This window comes from Atta cephalotes, assembly GCF_000143395.1.
Source record: "Atta cephalotes unplaced genomic scaffold scaffold00002, whole genome shotgun sequence".
Taxonomy (NCBI): Eukaryota; Metazoa; Arthropoda; class Insecta; order Hymenoptera; family Formicidae; genus Atta; species Atta cephalotes.
Window position 1 is genome coordinate 6,363,183 of NW_012130066.1, and position 16,375 is coordinate 6,379,557.

The window sequence follows — 16,375 nt, forward strand, 5'->3', positions numbered from 1 at the left end:
CGCACACACACACACACACACACACACACACACACACACACACACACACACACATATATACATCCATATATACATTGAATATTCATAAATTATTAGAAAATTCTTCGTCATACATATAATTTCGTCACAAATCATAGTCGATGACTATAAAATTAATTAGAAATCTCTCTTTCTAGATATGTCTACTGTTGTGGTGGTAAAAGAGTTGCTTTTATACGCAATTCTTCACTTTTTGTTATCCGTACATGCACCAAACTAAACAAATTGATTACCTAAAATAGATATTTGTAAGATATTAAAATAATCGTATTGATAATATATTTTGTTATTACACTATATAAATTATATTAGGATAATACCTGTACCATGGGAAGTTCCTTCCAATTAATAGTTACAGTTGGTACATGATCTGCGGAATACTTCGATGAGGCAACGTCTTCTAGGTCTTTAAATTTTACTTTTAATTTTATGCCAGTGTCACAAAGAATAACTTCTATACTGTCTGCCTTGACGCATAATACAGTAGCTATCGTAGTAAAGCCGCCTGCAAGGCCTACCATGTATGCAAAGAATACCTCCGTGCTCTGTTCGTAAGCCAGTTTCGCATTATATTTCTTTAGATTGCAATTGGCTGCAATCCTGTCACAAATTGAAAAGTTATTTATTGAAGCAAATTTTGTTATATTCTGCTTTCATTGCATCATTAACATACTTGGAACACAACTTGACCGTCCATTTTTCTGGTAAAGGTTTATTTTCAAGCGTCGCACTAAGCAAACGATGAACTGTGCAATCGACATATCTTCGAATAGGGGAGGTAAAGTGCGTATAAAGAGGCACATTTAATGCATAGTGTTTTAAATCATACGGCGAAATGGTAGATGCGCATATATATTCTGCACGCTAAAGATTGAAATTTTCAATATTACAGAATTATCAAATTACAAATTCTCCCTCGCTATTTATTTTTATCGTATAACGTTTACAAATTATATTCCACAAGAAAAATAAAAATTCTTACTGCCATAGTCTTTGAACATAGATTTATGATAACCATTGTAATATATTTTATTAATATGGAATCGACCGTGACAGAGTTATTTTCTGGTTCATAGCGATTGATGCTGGCTTGTAAGTCACCAGCTGTTTCAATATTCAAATGAATTCCATATTTTTGCAACATAACATGAAGTGAACTGAGACATTGCTTGGGCGGATCTTTATGCATACGTAATAAAGCTGTTTTGGGAATTGCAATGTACAATTGTGCGGCGACTGTTATATTTGCCAACAGCATAAATTCTTCTATAAGGCTGAAATACACACATTTAAAATAGGTAATTGATGATTAAAAACGAAATTAATTTCTTCATAATTTAAGTGATGTAATAATATGTATAAATCAGTAAACTGAATTAATAACTGAAAAATCTACCTGTGGCTATCGGTGCTTTCATATACATAATAGTCTACAGGTATCGGAATCCCGTGTTCTTGACTCAGCACGGGATCTATACGTATCTGTAACGTTGGTTTATTTAATCTCAGAGCCCCATGACCAAATCGTTTGTTTTGCAACTGAGTGGATAATTTAAATAATTTATTCACTAGGTCAGACAATAACGATACGGTGTAATCTCCTTTTATATCTAGAAAATCTTTGGGCCAAGACTTTTCTGGATCGTCGAGCATAGCTTGAGCCGAGTCATAAGACATTTGACAACACGATCTTATTACAGTTTTCGCGAAACGGTGTTTCACAATTTCGGCCTCTGGTGTCATTTCCCAGATTACAGAAAAAGCTAATTTATCTTTACCAGAAAATAAGGAACAAACTTTACACAATGCCTCTGGTAACATATGAAAAGTCATGTGTGGCAGATAAATGGTAGTAGCTCGTTTCAAAACTTCGTTATCTAATGGAGAGGAAAATTTTAAGTAGTGCGTGACATCTGATATATGTACACCAATCTGAAATTAATGATTTGTTAGATGCCTTTCATATGTTATAGCCAAATTTAATACATCGCAATTACTTCATAGTTTCCATTGTCCAAGATTTTACAAGAAAGGGCATCATCTATATCAACAGCTGTTGCAGGATCTATCGAAAAAATGCACTCGTGCCTCCAGTCTTCTCTATCTTTCATGTCAGCGTCCGTTAAAATGTAATCACTATTTGGAAGTCCTTTCAATAGGCTTTCATGATATGGAGATAAATCTAAATCATTTTCAAGTATTACTGCTGTCAATTCCGTATTTATTTCACCATGTTTACCCACTACTGAAAGAATCCGCCTGTAAATAATATAATGTATATAATATAAGGACAATCAGCAATAACAGAAGACAGAAATAGAAATTTATCATAATATATCTTTAAAATTAATGCTTTAAAATTGTAACATTATTTTATATATTAGATATGTGTATTGCACAATACAGTACATATGCCTACCCAAACGCATGTAGCTGCTCCCACAAATCAATACTAACAAAAAACATCGTGTCTTTGAAAAGTTCTGGTTGATCGCGAAATAAAGGTGGTACTGATTCAGGAAGTATCTCAACCAATGGTATTCTATGATCCCTTGGATGAAACAATAGCAGTGAATCATGTTTCTTTATAATATATCCGACTGCTCGTCTCGAATGTACTTTCTCTAATATACAAACAATTTTACCAGTCTTTTGTACTTCTCCATCAGATGAAGTACGCCACAAATTTTCAGGGTTTACACATGCCACAACTAAATCTCCTTCAAAAGCACGATTTCTATTCGATGTACCTATGATTAGCAGGTCGCGTTCTTCATTAGTCATACTTAAATAAGCGTATTTACAAGCAAAAGGATTTATACGGAGATTCCCTTTTACATATTGTGTACTATTAAATGATTGTTTTTTTAAAATATTCATCATTTTTGACACAGGTATATAACTTGAAAATATCCTCTTAAATGTTTTCCTTGTATCCTTTTTTTTCTTTGCATCGCTTTTCATTATTTTTTCGCTATATATTTTTTTTAATACATTCTCTGTATTTGATTTGTTTTCTGTTTCTACCTTATTTTTTGTATTTTCTCTTGTTAATTTCAAGTATTTTCCTTTATTACCATGTTGAGTATTGGCCTAATAGACAAATGATTACTATTAATAGAATAATAAAGTAAAATACTTTTATAAGATTTACTATACAGAGTACTCCACTTAACGTGATCATCCCCTTTTATCTTTACAGAATAAGATCGTATAAAAAATATGATCACAAAAGTTGTATAGCCTGACAGAGTACAAATAAAAAAAATCAATTTTTTAAAAATTGATTTTTCATAAGCATATGAAAGCAATAATCATTTTTTTTTAATGGAATTGTACAATTTAAAAAAATATATTTTTTTCTAATTTTATTATTTTGCTTTTAAAGTATCAAGAAATATGAAAAAATCAATAGTTTATGAGATATTTTATACTTCAATTAGGCATATTTTGACATAAAACAAAAAATATCTTGTAAACTATTTATTTTCTTATAATCATATCTTAATACTTTTATCTACAGAATAATAAGACAAATCAGTTTTCAAAAAAATTATGCTACTTGAGATATGCAACTATAAGCAACTGTGTTTTTTTTTACACTAATTAATTCATTTTAGTCTTCTATGCATAAAAGTATTAAGTACGATTATCAAAAAATGAATAATTACGAGATATTTTATATTTCATGTTAAAATATGTCAGTATAAAAAACAATTGATTTTTCGACATTTCTATACTTTAATACTTTAATATACAGAATAATTAGAGAAAAATCATAAAAAGTAACAATTCCATTAAAAAAAACTTTTATAAAAAAATCAATTTTTTCGAAAAATGATTTTATCATTATCTGTGTCCCATCAGATCTTTTGTCTGAACATATTTTTAATTTAATCTGAAAAGATAAAAGAGGTGATCAAGAGAAAATAAACATTCTGTAAACAAAGACCAATGATTGCCTATGTTGCAAAATATTTATTAAACAAGAACAATATTCCTCAGATGATAATAGATAAGATTAGAGAAAGATATGTGTTACATGTCCAACCTGATGTTTAACTAAATTCTTAGTCCTGTCTTTGCTGTTATCTGACACTGTTCTATCACCTTTTTTTTTTCTTTTACAGACTTTTTACATTTCGATGCTGTATTATGCTTCGTGTTCTTTGTTTCCAATTTAGAATTCCAGGAAACCTGAGAGCTGCTTGCAAGCTGCTTAGGATTTATCATATCATCTTGCACAGCATTTGAGAAATTTATGGCTTGTTTTTCGGTACTAACTGCTATGATTCCGTTGTATTTTGTGTTTCTTCTTTTGGACTGGAGACTCTTGGAGATTTTGAGATTAGCTGCGAACTGCGCGCTGAGCTCCGTTAATTCATCATAACGAGCAATGAATGGCTCGTTTGTCAAGAAAATCACTCTGTGCACACCACGTTTTTGATTTCTGTATGTGTTACCATAACGCTTGTAACAAAATCCACTTTTGGCCTTCTTCATGAATTTCTTAGTTCCCGAGCACTCGGGCACGACTGCGATTGAACGAGTCATCGACGCTATATGAATCACAGCCGTATCTAACGCGAAATATAATCGGGAAAAAAAGATATAGATTACAAAAGAACAGATCACAGATAAACCTTGTACTTTCTACGTATGTGTCAAGAATTAAAAATGATCTCCCTTGAATAGGAAATCCCCGACTGGAAAGCTCCGTCGAAAATTTCGTTGTATTGTTTGCTATTGTCTCAGGTCACATTGAAAGAAAAAAAACTAAATACAAAGTTCGTTAAACGATACGGATGAACGGTGAGAATTTGGATCAATTTTGGTTAGGTCGAAAACAAGTCGAACTGGAGAGTCGCACACGTGGTCACGTGAATCACGTGATCACTCGCATCGCTCATTGGACGAGCTGCGTGACGTCGGCCATGTTATTGGCTATCCGTTTGACAGAAACTAGAGCTGAACTTCGGCCTCTTGGAGTCGTTTTGGGATGTGTTGACAATCCTCAGTATTTTGAGGTTAGACACGACTGAAGCTTTCTTGTTCTGTACACATCTCTATAGAGTAGAGGAAGTGATCGCCAGGTTGTGCAATTGAATTGTATACATCGAGTTATATATTAAATCGTATTGTATTTAGCAGTTGTGTTGCAATTGCATGGAAGGATTTGAGAATGGCTGAGATAGATATTTTTGACAATGAAGAGCAATTGCCGCAAGACCCGGGCGACGATGTCGTCCAGGAAGTCCTCAAGACTGGCACCGATTTGCGCGAGTATTCCAGGCAGATCGAGAAGGAGCTCAAGGAAGTTGAGAACAAGTCGATTCAAGATTACATCAAGGAGAGCGAGAATATAGCTAGTCTGCACAATCAGATTGCTGCTTGTGATAATATCTTGGAGGTTAGGTTAGGTTAGAATTCATGTTGCATCGGACGTGTTGACGACGTGTGATTTGATGCAAAATCATATCTTATTGATAAATACTATTAAAGACCGACAATTTTCTGGAAATTCATTAAATAATTTATTTTCTAAATTTAATTTTAGTTAAGTAATTAAATTAAGTAAAATAAATTATTTAATGAATTTCCAGAAGATTGTCGGTTTATATAATTATGTATAACATAATATTAATTTTATGATTTATTATTATCCTTATATTTTATAAACATGTACATTTATTTATGATTCAATAATATTTCACTTTTATTTAAAATTATATAGTTATTTATTATTAACCTTTAGGAGAAGAAGATTGATTTATTCATGCGAGTGAATTAATTTAATTTTATGGCAATGTATATAATTAATTACGCTATAAAAAATATATTTATATATATATATATTTTTTTTTTTAAAAGCATATAATAATAAATTGTAAATTTAATACTGTTTAGATATTTATGTTGAAAAACTTATATTGATGTCAATAACTTATATTGAGGTCAATAACATTAATATTCTTCAATTCTAGAAAATTTTTTTAAGTAGATAGTCTTTAATAGTATCTCATATGTATGGAATGCATTTGTATAGTCTACTCCAATAACTTGTACTTTTTTGAAAAGTAATATTATTAATCAAGCAAAATTTTCTCAGAGAAACATTTAGATGTAGATTTCCATATTATTTTTTACAGAAAATGGAGTCAATGTTAATGAACTTCCAGTCAGTTCTAGGAAATATAAGTTCCGAGATAATATCCTTGCAACGCAAGTCTGTTGCTATGAGCCAACAACTGTCCAATAGACAAATAATACGAGGTCCACTTAGTCAATTTATTGAAGACATGACAGTGTCTGAAGTTCTGATTTCGTAAGAAGTTATCCATTTTATAAGAGAATGTTACAGAGATAAACTCATTAAATGTATATTAATTTTTATATTAAATTGAATTTTTGTATATTTAATTATATTAATTTTCTTAACAGTGGTATTATGGACTGTTCAGTGACTGAAAAGGAATTTTTGATTCACCTACAAACTCTCAATCACAAAATCAATTTTGTGAAGGAACAAAGTTTTAAGGAAGCCAAGTCTTGTTTAGATGTGAAGGATATATTAGAGAAGCTGAAAGTAAAAGCAATGGCAAAGATTAGGACATATTTGCTAGAACAAATTTACAAATTTAGGAAGCCAATGACGAATTATCAAGTACCGCAGAACAACATGTTAAAATACAAATTTTTCTTTGAATTTATTTTGGCAAATGAGAGAAATGTAGCTGAGGAAATTTGTGGAGAGTACATTGACACTATGAGTAAAATATGTTATTCATATTTCAAGTCTTATTCATCAAGGTTGATGAAATTACAAGTAGATATGGAGAAAAAATGATCTTATGTAAATAAGTTGAAACATCAAATTACAATAAAATTTCTTTTCTCAGTTTGAAGAGAGAGCGACAAAGGATGATTTAATGGGAGTCGAAGATACAGCAGGCAGAGGTCTTTTTCATAAAACAACATTAAAGCACAAAGGTACTGTCTTTTCCATAGATACAAGGGGTCAGGTTTTGACTTCTCAATTGGAAACACCTATAATTGTTCCACACACAGCTTCTAAAACACGAGTAAGTATTAATGATATATACAAGTCTAGTAAAGACCGTAACAATCCTTAAGGATAGATTGAGATTATTTTTTTTTTATACAAAAATTCATACAAAATATCGAGGCTAATAGCTTTTTAATTAAAAGCATTTAAGTTAATGAATCATATCATCTCAAATTTGTGCATTTAAGTATGGTTGAAATTTTATATTGTACCATATTTGAACGTGTAAACTTTAAGAGATATAATTTACTTATAATTCAATCTATTATATATAGCCTCGACACATTTTGATATTAGGATTTTCGTTTTAAAATGAAATCAGGTAATTCTTTAGTGTTGTTATGATCTTTACTGGACACAATATGATATTATACTAATGATATAACTATTATAACTTACGTACTATTCAATGTTTTTTAAATTAGTATTATAATCTTACAGTATCATTATGAAGCTCTATTCAGAAGTGAACAATATGCTTTGGTTGATAATGCTTGCAGAGAATATCTATTCCTAATAGAATTTTTCAAAGTCCGTAATGCACAAGCGTTAGATATTTTCAATCAGGTAAGAGAGTCATATTTAATAATTGATTTGATAGATATAAGTAAATACTAAGTAGAGAGAGTACTAAAATTAAATAATTCTTTTCTCTTGGCAGGTTATGGGGAAAACGTTAAATCTTATGATAAAGAACTTGCAATCATTTGTTGAAGATTGTTATGATACAATTGCTCTATTTCTCTGCTTACATTTAGTAATGCGTTATCAATTAATATGTCATAAAAGAGCTGTACCAGCATTGGATAAATATTGGGAAACTTTAAATGGCATAATTTGGCCTAGGTACTTGAACATATTTAAAAATAATTGCAATAATAATTATCTTATTAATTTATAACATTATAATTTGTAAAATTATATTTGCTTTTTAGATTTGAATTTGTGTTTCAATTAAATATAAATAGTGTAAAAGACTGTGACCCGTCAAAATTCAATAAAGAAACTGGTCCACATTATGTAAGTGTATAATGGATCGTTTATAATGGCATTTGATTACTGTAATATTGAAATATGTATGTGTGTTAATCTCTTATATAATTATGAATTTTTAGATTACCAGAAGATATGCGGAGTTTAGCGCCGCAATTGTAAGTGTAGTCGAAGGTTTTCCTTGTGAAGGAACAACTCAATTATTGGCAGAACTGAGAGAAGCTGTACAATGTTTCCTGTTAAGAATGGCATCTATTTTTCCAAGTCGAACACAGCAATTAGTATTTCTTATCAATAATTATGATCTTATCCTCAGAGTATTAATGGTAAGTAGGTTTTACTAGGGAAAATAGGAAAGTGTATTAACGTATTAAGAAAAAATTAACAGATATTTAACTGCAGGAAAGGACACGAGAAACCTCGAAAGAAGCAGAGAGCTTTCGGGAACTATTAAACGCGCGTTCTTCCGAATTTATCGAAGAAGTTTTGAGTCCGCATTTTGGTAGTATAATCCAGTTGGTGAAGGAAGCAGAAGCTCTGAGCGAAAAGGGTCAAATAGACGATTTAAAACGACAGGAGGGCAAAGTGTTGGCTCTAGTGCAATCTTTTACGAACAATTGGAAGCGAGCGTTAGAAGAAATAAATCGAGAAGTGTTGCAATCGTTTCCCAGCCTGGTGCTTGGCAGTACATTAGTGCAAGGCGCAATGACGCAATTGATACAATATTATAATCGTCTTCATAAGATCTTGCCAATAAATGCACGCACGCAACTTACGAACATCCATCATATAATGGTAGAAATTAAGAAGTATAAGACGAATTATTAGGCAATTCTGAAGAAATTAATTACCCAAGACAAATCCCCAAACGGCAATCATTGATTATTTTCTATAGAAGAATCACTTCTATTATTGCATATAGAAATCAACTGTTGCAGGGACTTCAAATTCTAGTGATTACAATTATATATTAAAGACATATGTAAATTTTGTTTTATTATTAAGTATCGTTAAGGAAAGTTGGAGAACGCATTCTTGTAAATATAATCGCAAAAATATATTCTGTACATTTATTTATAAAAAGATATGAGCTATATGAGAACTAAACATGGTATTGCGTTACCATTCTATACAATAGTGATTAATATTCCATATTCTTGTGCTCATGGGTCTCATGGCACGAGTATACGAATCTCTGGTTTTTTTTTGCTTACCTTATATAAATTAATATGTATACACATACGTTACAATGGTCTCGTTACTTTTTCCTCTGATTTCGCGACACCTATGGCATAACATTTCAATTTGTCGGTGATTAAATTTAATCATGCGATGCGACGATTTGTTTATAGAGTTTATAATCACTTTGATATAATTCGATTTAATCGCCACGCATTTCGCCGCATTTACACAAGTAATTTATATTCACTTAATATATCGAGCTTTTCAGTATTTGAGAAATTATAAATACGATTCGTTTAATGTTATAAATTATCAAACGATTATCACCTGTATGATTGCAACTTGTGCATTTTAAATCGTCAATTTGCATTCATTATGATATCGTTTTATAGAACACCGTCAATAGCATGTAACACACCGTTCGTTGCTGGCACATTATGCGTTACGACATGTGCTTCGTTTATTCGTACTCGTCCTGAAACAATGTACGTTAATCATCTGAGAGATTATTTATTATTCGATTTTTATCTTTTTAATAACGCTTTTAAAATACAAATCTTTACTATTATACATCATTTAATTTACTTACCGCTATTTTTGTGGATATGAACTGGCGACTGTGGGCGAAGGGTATCTTTCTGAATGTAATATCTCATTCCGGCCGTATAAAGAGTCGTGGGAATGACGTGCCGCGAAATTATCGCCTTCGCCGCTTCCGGCCCATCCTCGTCGGTCCAAATTGGAACGCCGTTCTTTGTAGATGCATCAGTGAAAGCAGAATCGGTCGGTGCGAAGATGGTAAATGTTTTCGGCCCTAGAAAGACAGCTTTTATTAAAATACTAAAAAAGAATTCGAGATAATTCTTCGAATTTGCGTGTCAAGAATGATAGGAAAGGCGCATATGACACAAATTGAGTTCTTTAAAATTAATTTTCGTTTGGATTTTTCATGTACCTGTGAGCGTGTCCTCCAAGCCCGACACGTGTAGCATTCTGAGAAACGTAGTGAATCTCCTCTCACGATCGGCTTGCAAGGTTTGCACCAAATCACCGACCGGCAACGGGAACATGACCCTGTCGACGGCATGGGCGATACCTTGAGGAATCTCGATGTCTCGTTTGTTAGGCGCGACACGCGCCCCATTTATTGTCGTTACCTATGCAAACAATGCGAAATTACAAATGAAGAGAAACGGTCGCGTGATATAGAATCTTCTTCATCGGATCTATGGTACATATTAAGTAAGTAGAGAATTATGACGCGAGGGGGTAACCATTTGCTGAAATATTGTCCCACAGATTACATATATGATTTCATTTGATTTCATATGACTTTATCTGATGTCAAATAATTTTCTGTATATATGAAGTCATTTGATAAAATAATTGATTTTATCTAATATCACACAATTATTTCTCGTAGTCGTATATGTAATTAGTGGATTATACATCGAGATTTCATATGAATTTTATATTGATTTTGGGATTCTATCCTATTACATTAAGTGATTACCCCCTCGTTATGACATTTAGAAATAATCTAAAAAAAATTTGCAATTTCGAAAAGATCTATAAAAACATTTGAATAATATTTTTTACACGAGAAATACCGAACAATCATTATTGACTATTTCTATTTTTTACATTAATATTATATTTCTTAACTTACATTATATTTCTTGTATAAAAAATAGGATTTTGAATTTTTTTTATTTTGCAATAGTTATGTCTTTTTAATAAGTAAAAATTTTATATAACTTATATTATATTATGCAAAGTAAGATAAGAGACTAACAACGAAATAGCTTTAATATGTTCTATAACTAAATCAGTAATTTATTAATATAACAATTCTAATGATACATGATCATATAATTAATTATTTGATTATATGTCATCAAAATTTATCTCTTTATCAATCTTTTATATTGAAGAAATATTTAGTTTTTTATTACTTTATTTTTATAACTAGTTTAAATGATTGGTTTTTTAATGAGTAAAAAAACATTGGTTCTTTAACATTAAACATTTTTTGACATCTTAAGTTTCAAAGTTTAAAGACATCTTAAAAAAAAAACATTTAAGATTTAGAGACATCTGGAATTTTTGAGCGAAATTGTCGCTTGAATCATATGTCCATCGAGTGAATGGAAGATTTCTAGTATATTCGCGAAAGTCAATAAACTGAATCACGCGCGAATGCACATGAACCATATACATTGATCCATATACATATTATGAAAATAATAATCGCATTGATTCACGAGCTATTAATAATTTACACTTTACGAGCGAACGATTCTATTAAACAAAGAAAAAGCTCAATCAAAAAATTTAAAATTTAATTTAAAAAATATTTAAAAAATATTTTTTCAATATTTAATATAAAAATATTAAATAAATGTTAAAAAAATTTTTTTTAAATATTGTATGTTTTTGGGGAAGTTAGCGACTTAAGAAAAAAAGAATTTTAGTTTTAATTAAAATAAAGAAACGAAATAAATTTTAATTAAAATAAATGGACGAGATTTTATCGAAATTTGAAGAGAGATTCTAAAATATAAAATTACTTTTACATCGTTCCATTCGTGATCCTGCATCGCGTACTCGTTCACTCGCAACTGCGTTCCTGCGAGACTGACGCCGGTCATCTCGTCCTGTAGAGAATCTATTCTGAAGGCTCCCGGTATGACGTGATGAAGAAGGAGCTGTTGCAAAGGATTTTCATTAGTACATATTTCTTATTTCACTGACATCAATGCTCTCACTGAAGAAGATTTGTCGTTTTATTTTTCCAAGCTCACATTTAATTTCAAGATTATAGTTTAATTGAGTCTTCATATCTCTCTTCTATAGAGAAAAGCGGTAAATTAGTGTAATTACGATTAGCTAACTAGTGTCAGTGAAGTATATATCGTTAGGTAAATAAATTATTAATGACGCTTTTAGCACTGATGCGTACCCCACTTAGAAGTCTCGGATTGTCGTGGAACTTCTGCTCGGCTTTCTCTGGCCCTCCCAGCTGCACCAGTAACGTCCTGAAGGCTTTATCCGTAGGAACGAATATGGTATATGGACCTGAAAATTTAATATACAAAACAATATAGGAAAGTGTCTCAGAAGTATCAAATATCATAATTATTATCGAAATCTTCTCTATATAGAATTGAACTTTCCTTAAATGAAAATTCGAAATTTCGAATTCGTAATTCTAAATGATTATTATAATCCAAAACGAGAGGTTTTTGGTAAATTAAATTTCAAACAAGAAAATATAGATAAAAATGTCATATTCCGCTTGTAAACTTAAACTGAATTTTATTTTAAACTTTAATAGAGACTTGATTCAAAGTCCAATTGTTAAAAATATAACGTTAGGGCTTAGAAAAAAGCCTTTCACGTTGCCTCGTTGCATTGGCTGCATTCAACGGAAAAAGCAGTTTTGCAAATGTTGCAAGATTCCTTAATGCGATTGGTTTACATTTAGATCTCCAGTTAAAATCATATAATCATATTAGATTATCTTTTTTAGATATTTTTACACAACAGTTGTAAAGAGAGAGCTATTGTGTACAAGAACGGTTTTACTAAAGTATCTAAAAATTTATATAGATATTGATCTGAAATAATTTTGTTGAACTATTAAAATAATTATGTAGGATGTTCAAGCTTAAAATATCAACATTTTTCACAGAATTATGTTATGCTTGAGTTCCTACATAATTATTTTAATGATCCAATAAAATTATTTTCGGATTTATAAGCTAAATTTTTAGATATTTCACTAAAATTGTTTTTTTCTGTGTATTTATTAAAAATTTTAGAACAGTCACGAAGCGACTTTTTTTCTGCTAAACGCACTCATTAATTCGTATTATTCTTATGACACATTAATCGAACATCAAGAGATAACAATCGTTGCTGTGTATAAACATATATTTCGCAGCTTTGCAATCAGTATCCATATAATTGCGCTTCATTCGTCAGACATTCTCTTCCATTACAGGCGTAGCCAGACATAGCATACGCTCATGAGTTCATCTATAATCTTCGTCGAAGGAAAAACATATATATCGGTGGAGAACGTCATGATGAAATTATATAATGTTCCGATTGATAATTGAGTACGCGATCAGCAGAAACGGAATTGTTACTGAGGGGCAGGGGATCGCCGTTATAGGAAATATCACACGTGAGAAAATACGCAGCGATTTATTTTTTTTCTAACGAGCTAGCATGCGAACGCGGTCAAATAAAATTGTCAGTATGTCAAATAAGAGCGTCAATATTTTCTTCACGATGAGATTTGATTCTCTTCTTAGAATCAATGGACAGATCGAATCAGGATATATTTATCGATTGACTAGCAAAAATTATTCATAATAAGGTACGCGTGAAAGGATCGACATACATCATGTTAATCCACTGCAAAGAGAATCCAGTTCAACTTGAACTGGATTCTTCAGATATGAAATGAAAAAATATACTATCGCGTAAAAAACATTACATTACGTAATTTTCGTGTAATATTGCCGTAATTTTCTAATGCGCTTTACATGCACACAAAAAGATGTCTACTGTATTTAGATTAGTTATAATAATTATTTACTTCAAGTATTTAACTAAACTATTTCAAGTATTTAAAACTTCATATCCGCATATAAGTTTTTTATCACAAGCAAATATTATTAAAAATATTCTATTCTGAAAATTCTAAATAAATTTAATACTTTAATCAAGATTATACTAAAATAAATTTGATTTATTTATTATACCAAGTTTTTTTTAACAAAAATTTTATGATTTTATAAAATTTTATAATTATCCTTTAAAGATTTTTCAAATATTATATTCTCTTGTTTTAAGCATATAATGAATTTTTCTACATTTTAAAAATAAGAAATATATTTAAAATGATCATAAAAAAAATATTCTTTGTTAAAGATAATCATTATACTTAAAAGAAGCAAGTAAATTGAATAATCACGGTTTTTTAAAGCAGTAGAATGATATTTTTTGTATGTACGTTCAGCACAAAGCTCAATTTCTCGATTTTTCAATGAAAGAAAGTATAGATAAAGGGCTAAAGAAACAATGGGTTAAAAGCAAATCGTATATACACCCATAATTATAACTAATGAAAATTTCGCGTGTCTTCTTCTGTGAGAGCTCGCGTAATGAGGTACGCGTACTCGCCTTTGTTCTCCGTAGAAGACGGAGAGACGTCTTGTGTCGAAACGGGCAAGGAGTCGTGAGAACATTTTTCTGACGAACATTGCACGACTAAAGCGAAACGCGAGATACAAATGGTGGTGGATTGTGCAAAGAGGCACGGGTCTACCTCTAACAGGATCATTTGTACAACCGTTTGGACCTCAAGAACATTGACGCAAGTTGTCCCGCCTTGCGATGTTGTTGGATAAGACTGCAGCGGTTTTGCGTTGTTGCGCAGAAAGTTCGTAATTCGTTTATTGTAATATTTAACATTTTTACGCGTAATACTCTTCAAAGTTCGTCTGCTGCATAATATGTCATTTTTATATTTTACTAATTTATAATTTTTCTCGAAATCATTCTCGAAATATATATATATATATATATATATATATATAAAACGCTATTTCTATTTTATAAAATTTATAAACCATTCCTTTTTGTTTTAATCGGTCACGTTAACATTAAAATGGACTATATTTTAAGAATTATTTATCAAGTCATCATTAATCAGATCGTAGTGACTGTAAATTTTTTACTTTATGAAATCATGAAATCTGAAAAATAGTCACGTTAAGTTTTTATTAAGAATATATATAACAATATAAAAATTTAATTAATAGTACATATAAATTTTATTCTATTAATATTTAATAATGCAAAAATTGTGAGAAAATTCAAAGTTTCTGAAATTTTTATTTTTATTACAAAATAAGAAATTGTTTAAAGTCTACGCCTTTTCTTTTATTTTTAGAATCATTGTTAAATCACGACAGTTAATTTAATTAATTAAATTTTAACATCCCACTCACCAGTTTCATTCAATACGGAATCCAATCCCGACTGTCTCAGATACTTTGCCATAGCGTAGAGGCCTTCTCTTTTCAATAATGCAGCTAGATTTTCTTGGAAAGTTTGAGACTTAACGGTTTCTTCCGCCGAAGTCGACGAAGTCTGCGGAGACGAATGTTTGGAGAAATAGACGTAAGAATTTGGCGTATGATGCGAGTAAGACGTCGGAGTCATTGCCGTCGTCGTTACGATCTCATTCACTGGCGCCATCGTTGGAATGAATTGGCTTCTGGTGGATGACGAGTACTTGGTAGTCACCCTCGGAATATGATCCGACAAGGTCGTCTTCGTCGGACCAGGATTCAAGGCGTTATACACGTGGCCTGTGACGCTGGACGCCGAAGTCACGTATTTGTCAGTCGTGGACACCGAATTCGGCGATACCGTGACGTAAGGAACGTATTCTGTCGTTGTCGACTTACTGAAAATTTTATTCTATTCAGAATCTTTTACAGCGTTAATCCTAGAACACATAGATCTCCCACTCGATAGAAATTTCATTTTGTATATACAAGAAAAAAAACGAGAGTTCTATTTTATAACTTAACAATATAAAATTTTTTGGCATTAATTTTTGGCATAATGTAGATATTATGAAATCTCAGAGCTTTAAAATAAAAAAAAAGAGTCTAAAGATATATTAATCTGAGCCAAAGTTATAGCCTATCAAAGTTACAATAAGATTTATGATTTATGTTTTCAGAATTTTTCCGAAGATATGTGTTCTTGGATTAAACATGAATAGATGGAAAATAGGAAGAGATTAATTCGAGCTAAATGATAAATCGAAATAAAATTAATCATATTTTAATCAACGTGGTGTATAAAAATGAAATCACTTCAATAGTTTTTTTAATCGTTATAAACTCAAAAAATCATTTAGTTGAATATAAATTACATAAATGCGAATTATAGTAATAATTACTTTTCGCTATATCTTTTACTATATTAAATACAAATAGAATGAAAATGAAAAACGATCAAATTAAGCTAAACAGATGGCGAAAAATGAATTATATGCATTTAGAA

At 30.8% G+C, this 16,375-nt stretch overlaps 3 protein-coding genes across 3 annotated transcripts in view; 1 reads left to right on the forward strand and 2 right to left on the reverse strand.

The window, feature by feature from the left end:
- Window positions 1-182: 182 nt before the first annotated feature.
- On the reverse strand, window positions 183-4,593 carry LOC105623353 (DIS3-like exonuclease 2). The gene is made up of 8 exons (XM_012204752.1): window positions 4,150-4,593; window positions 2,459-3,003; window positions 2,037-2,298; window positions 1,436-1,971; window positions 1,022-1,313; window positions 713-903; window positions 360-639; window positions 183-272 (listed from the first exon to the last, which is right to left on the reverse strand). The coding sequence occupies exons 1-8, from the start codon at window positions 4,591-4,593 to the stop codon at window positions 183-185; spliced, it is 2,640 nt and encodes an 879-aa protein (XP_012060142.1).
- A 628-nt stretch (window positions 4,594-5,221) lies between these two features.
- On the forward strand, window positions 5,222-8,926 carry LOC105621079 (vacuolar protein sorting-associated protein 52 homolog). Its single transcript, XM_012202553.1, has 9 exons — window positions 5,222-5,449; window positions 6,189-6,364; window positions 6,481-6,865; window positions 6,939-7,121; window positions 7,547-7,672; window positions 7,767-7,951; window positions 8,041-8,125; window positions 8,221-8,424; window positions 8,501-8,926. The coding sequence occupies exons 1-9, from the start codon at window positions 5,222-5,224 to the stop codon at window positions 8,924-8,926; spliced, it is 1,998 nt and encodes a 665-aa protein (XP_012057943.1).
- A 740-nt stretch (window positions 8,927-9,666) lies between these two features.
- LOC105621090 overlaps window positions 9,667-16,375 on the reverse strand; it is a 32,205-nt gene continuing 25,496 nt past the window's right edge. Inside the window, exons 3-8 of the mRNA XM_012202564.1 lie at window positions 15,307-15,767; window positions 12,243-12,358; window positions 11,851-11,988; window positions 10,236-10,437; window positions 9,870-10,094; window positions 9,667-9,755 (exon numbers count right to left, since the gene is read on the reverse strand). Coding sequence (XP_012057954.1) covers window positions 9,667-9,755; window positions 9,870-10,094; window positions 10,236-10,437; window positions 11,851-11,988; window positions 12,243-12,358; window positions 15,307-15,767 — 1,231 coding nt within the window. The remainder of the gene's footprint in view (window positions 9,756-9,869; window positions 10,095-10,235; window positions 10,438-11,850; window positions 11,989-12,242; window positions 12,359-15,306; window positions 15,768-16,375) is intronic.

What these genes read in the sequence shown, in the direction of transcription:
- LOC105623353 (XM_012204752.1), bottom strand. Translation starts at nt 4,593, where the DNA reads ATGACTCGTTCAATCGCAGTCGTGCCCGAGTGCTCGGGAACTAAGAAA. An exon ending in CTGTAAAAGAAAAAAAAAAG is followed by an intron (nt 3,004 to 4,149) that starts GTGATAGAACAG and finishes AGCGAAAAAATA; the next exon opens with ATGAAAAGCGATGCAAAGAA. An exon ending in GAGCAGCTACATGCGTTTGG is followed by an intron (nt 2,299 to 2,458) that starts GTAGGCATATGT and finishes TATTATTTACAG; the next exon opens with GCGGATTCTTTCAGTAGTGG.
- LOC105621079 (XM_012202553.1), top strand. Translation starts at nt 5,222, where the DNA reads ATGGCTGAGATAGATATTTTTGACAATGAAGAGCAATTGCCGCAAGAC. An exon ending in CTTGTGATAATATCTTGGAG is followed by an intron (nt 5,450 to 6,188) that starts GTTAGGTTAGGT and finishes TATTTTTTACAG; the next exon opens with AAAATGGAGTCAATGTTAAT. An exon ending in AATGGCATAATTTGGCCTAG is followed by an intron (nt 7,952 to 8,040) that starts GTACTTGAACAT and finishes TTTGCTTTTTAG; the next exon opens with ATTTGAATTTGTGTTTCAAT.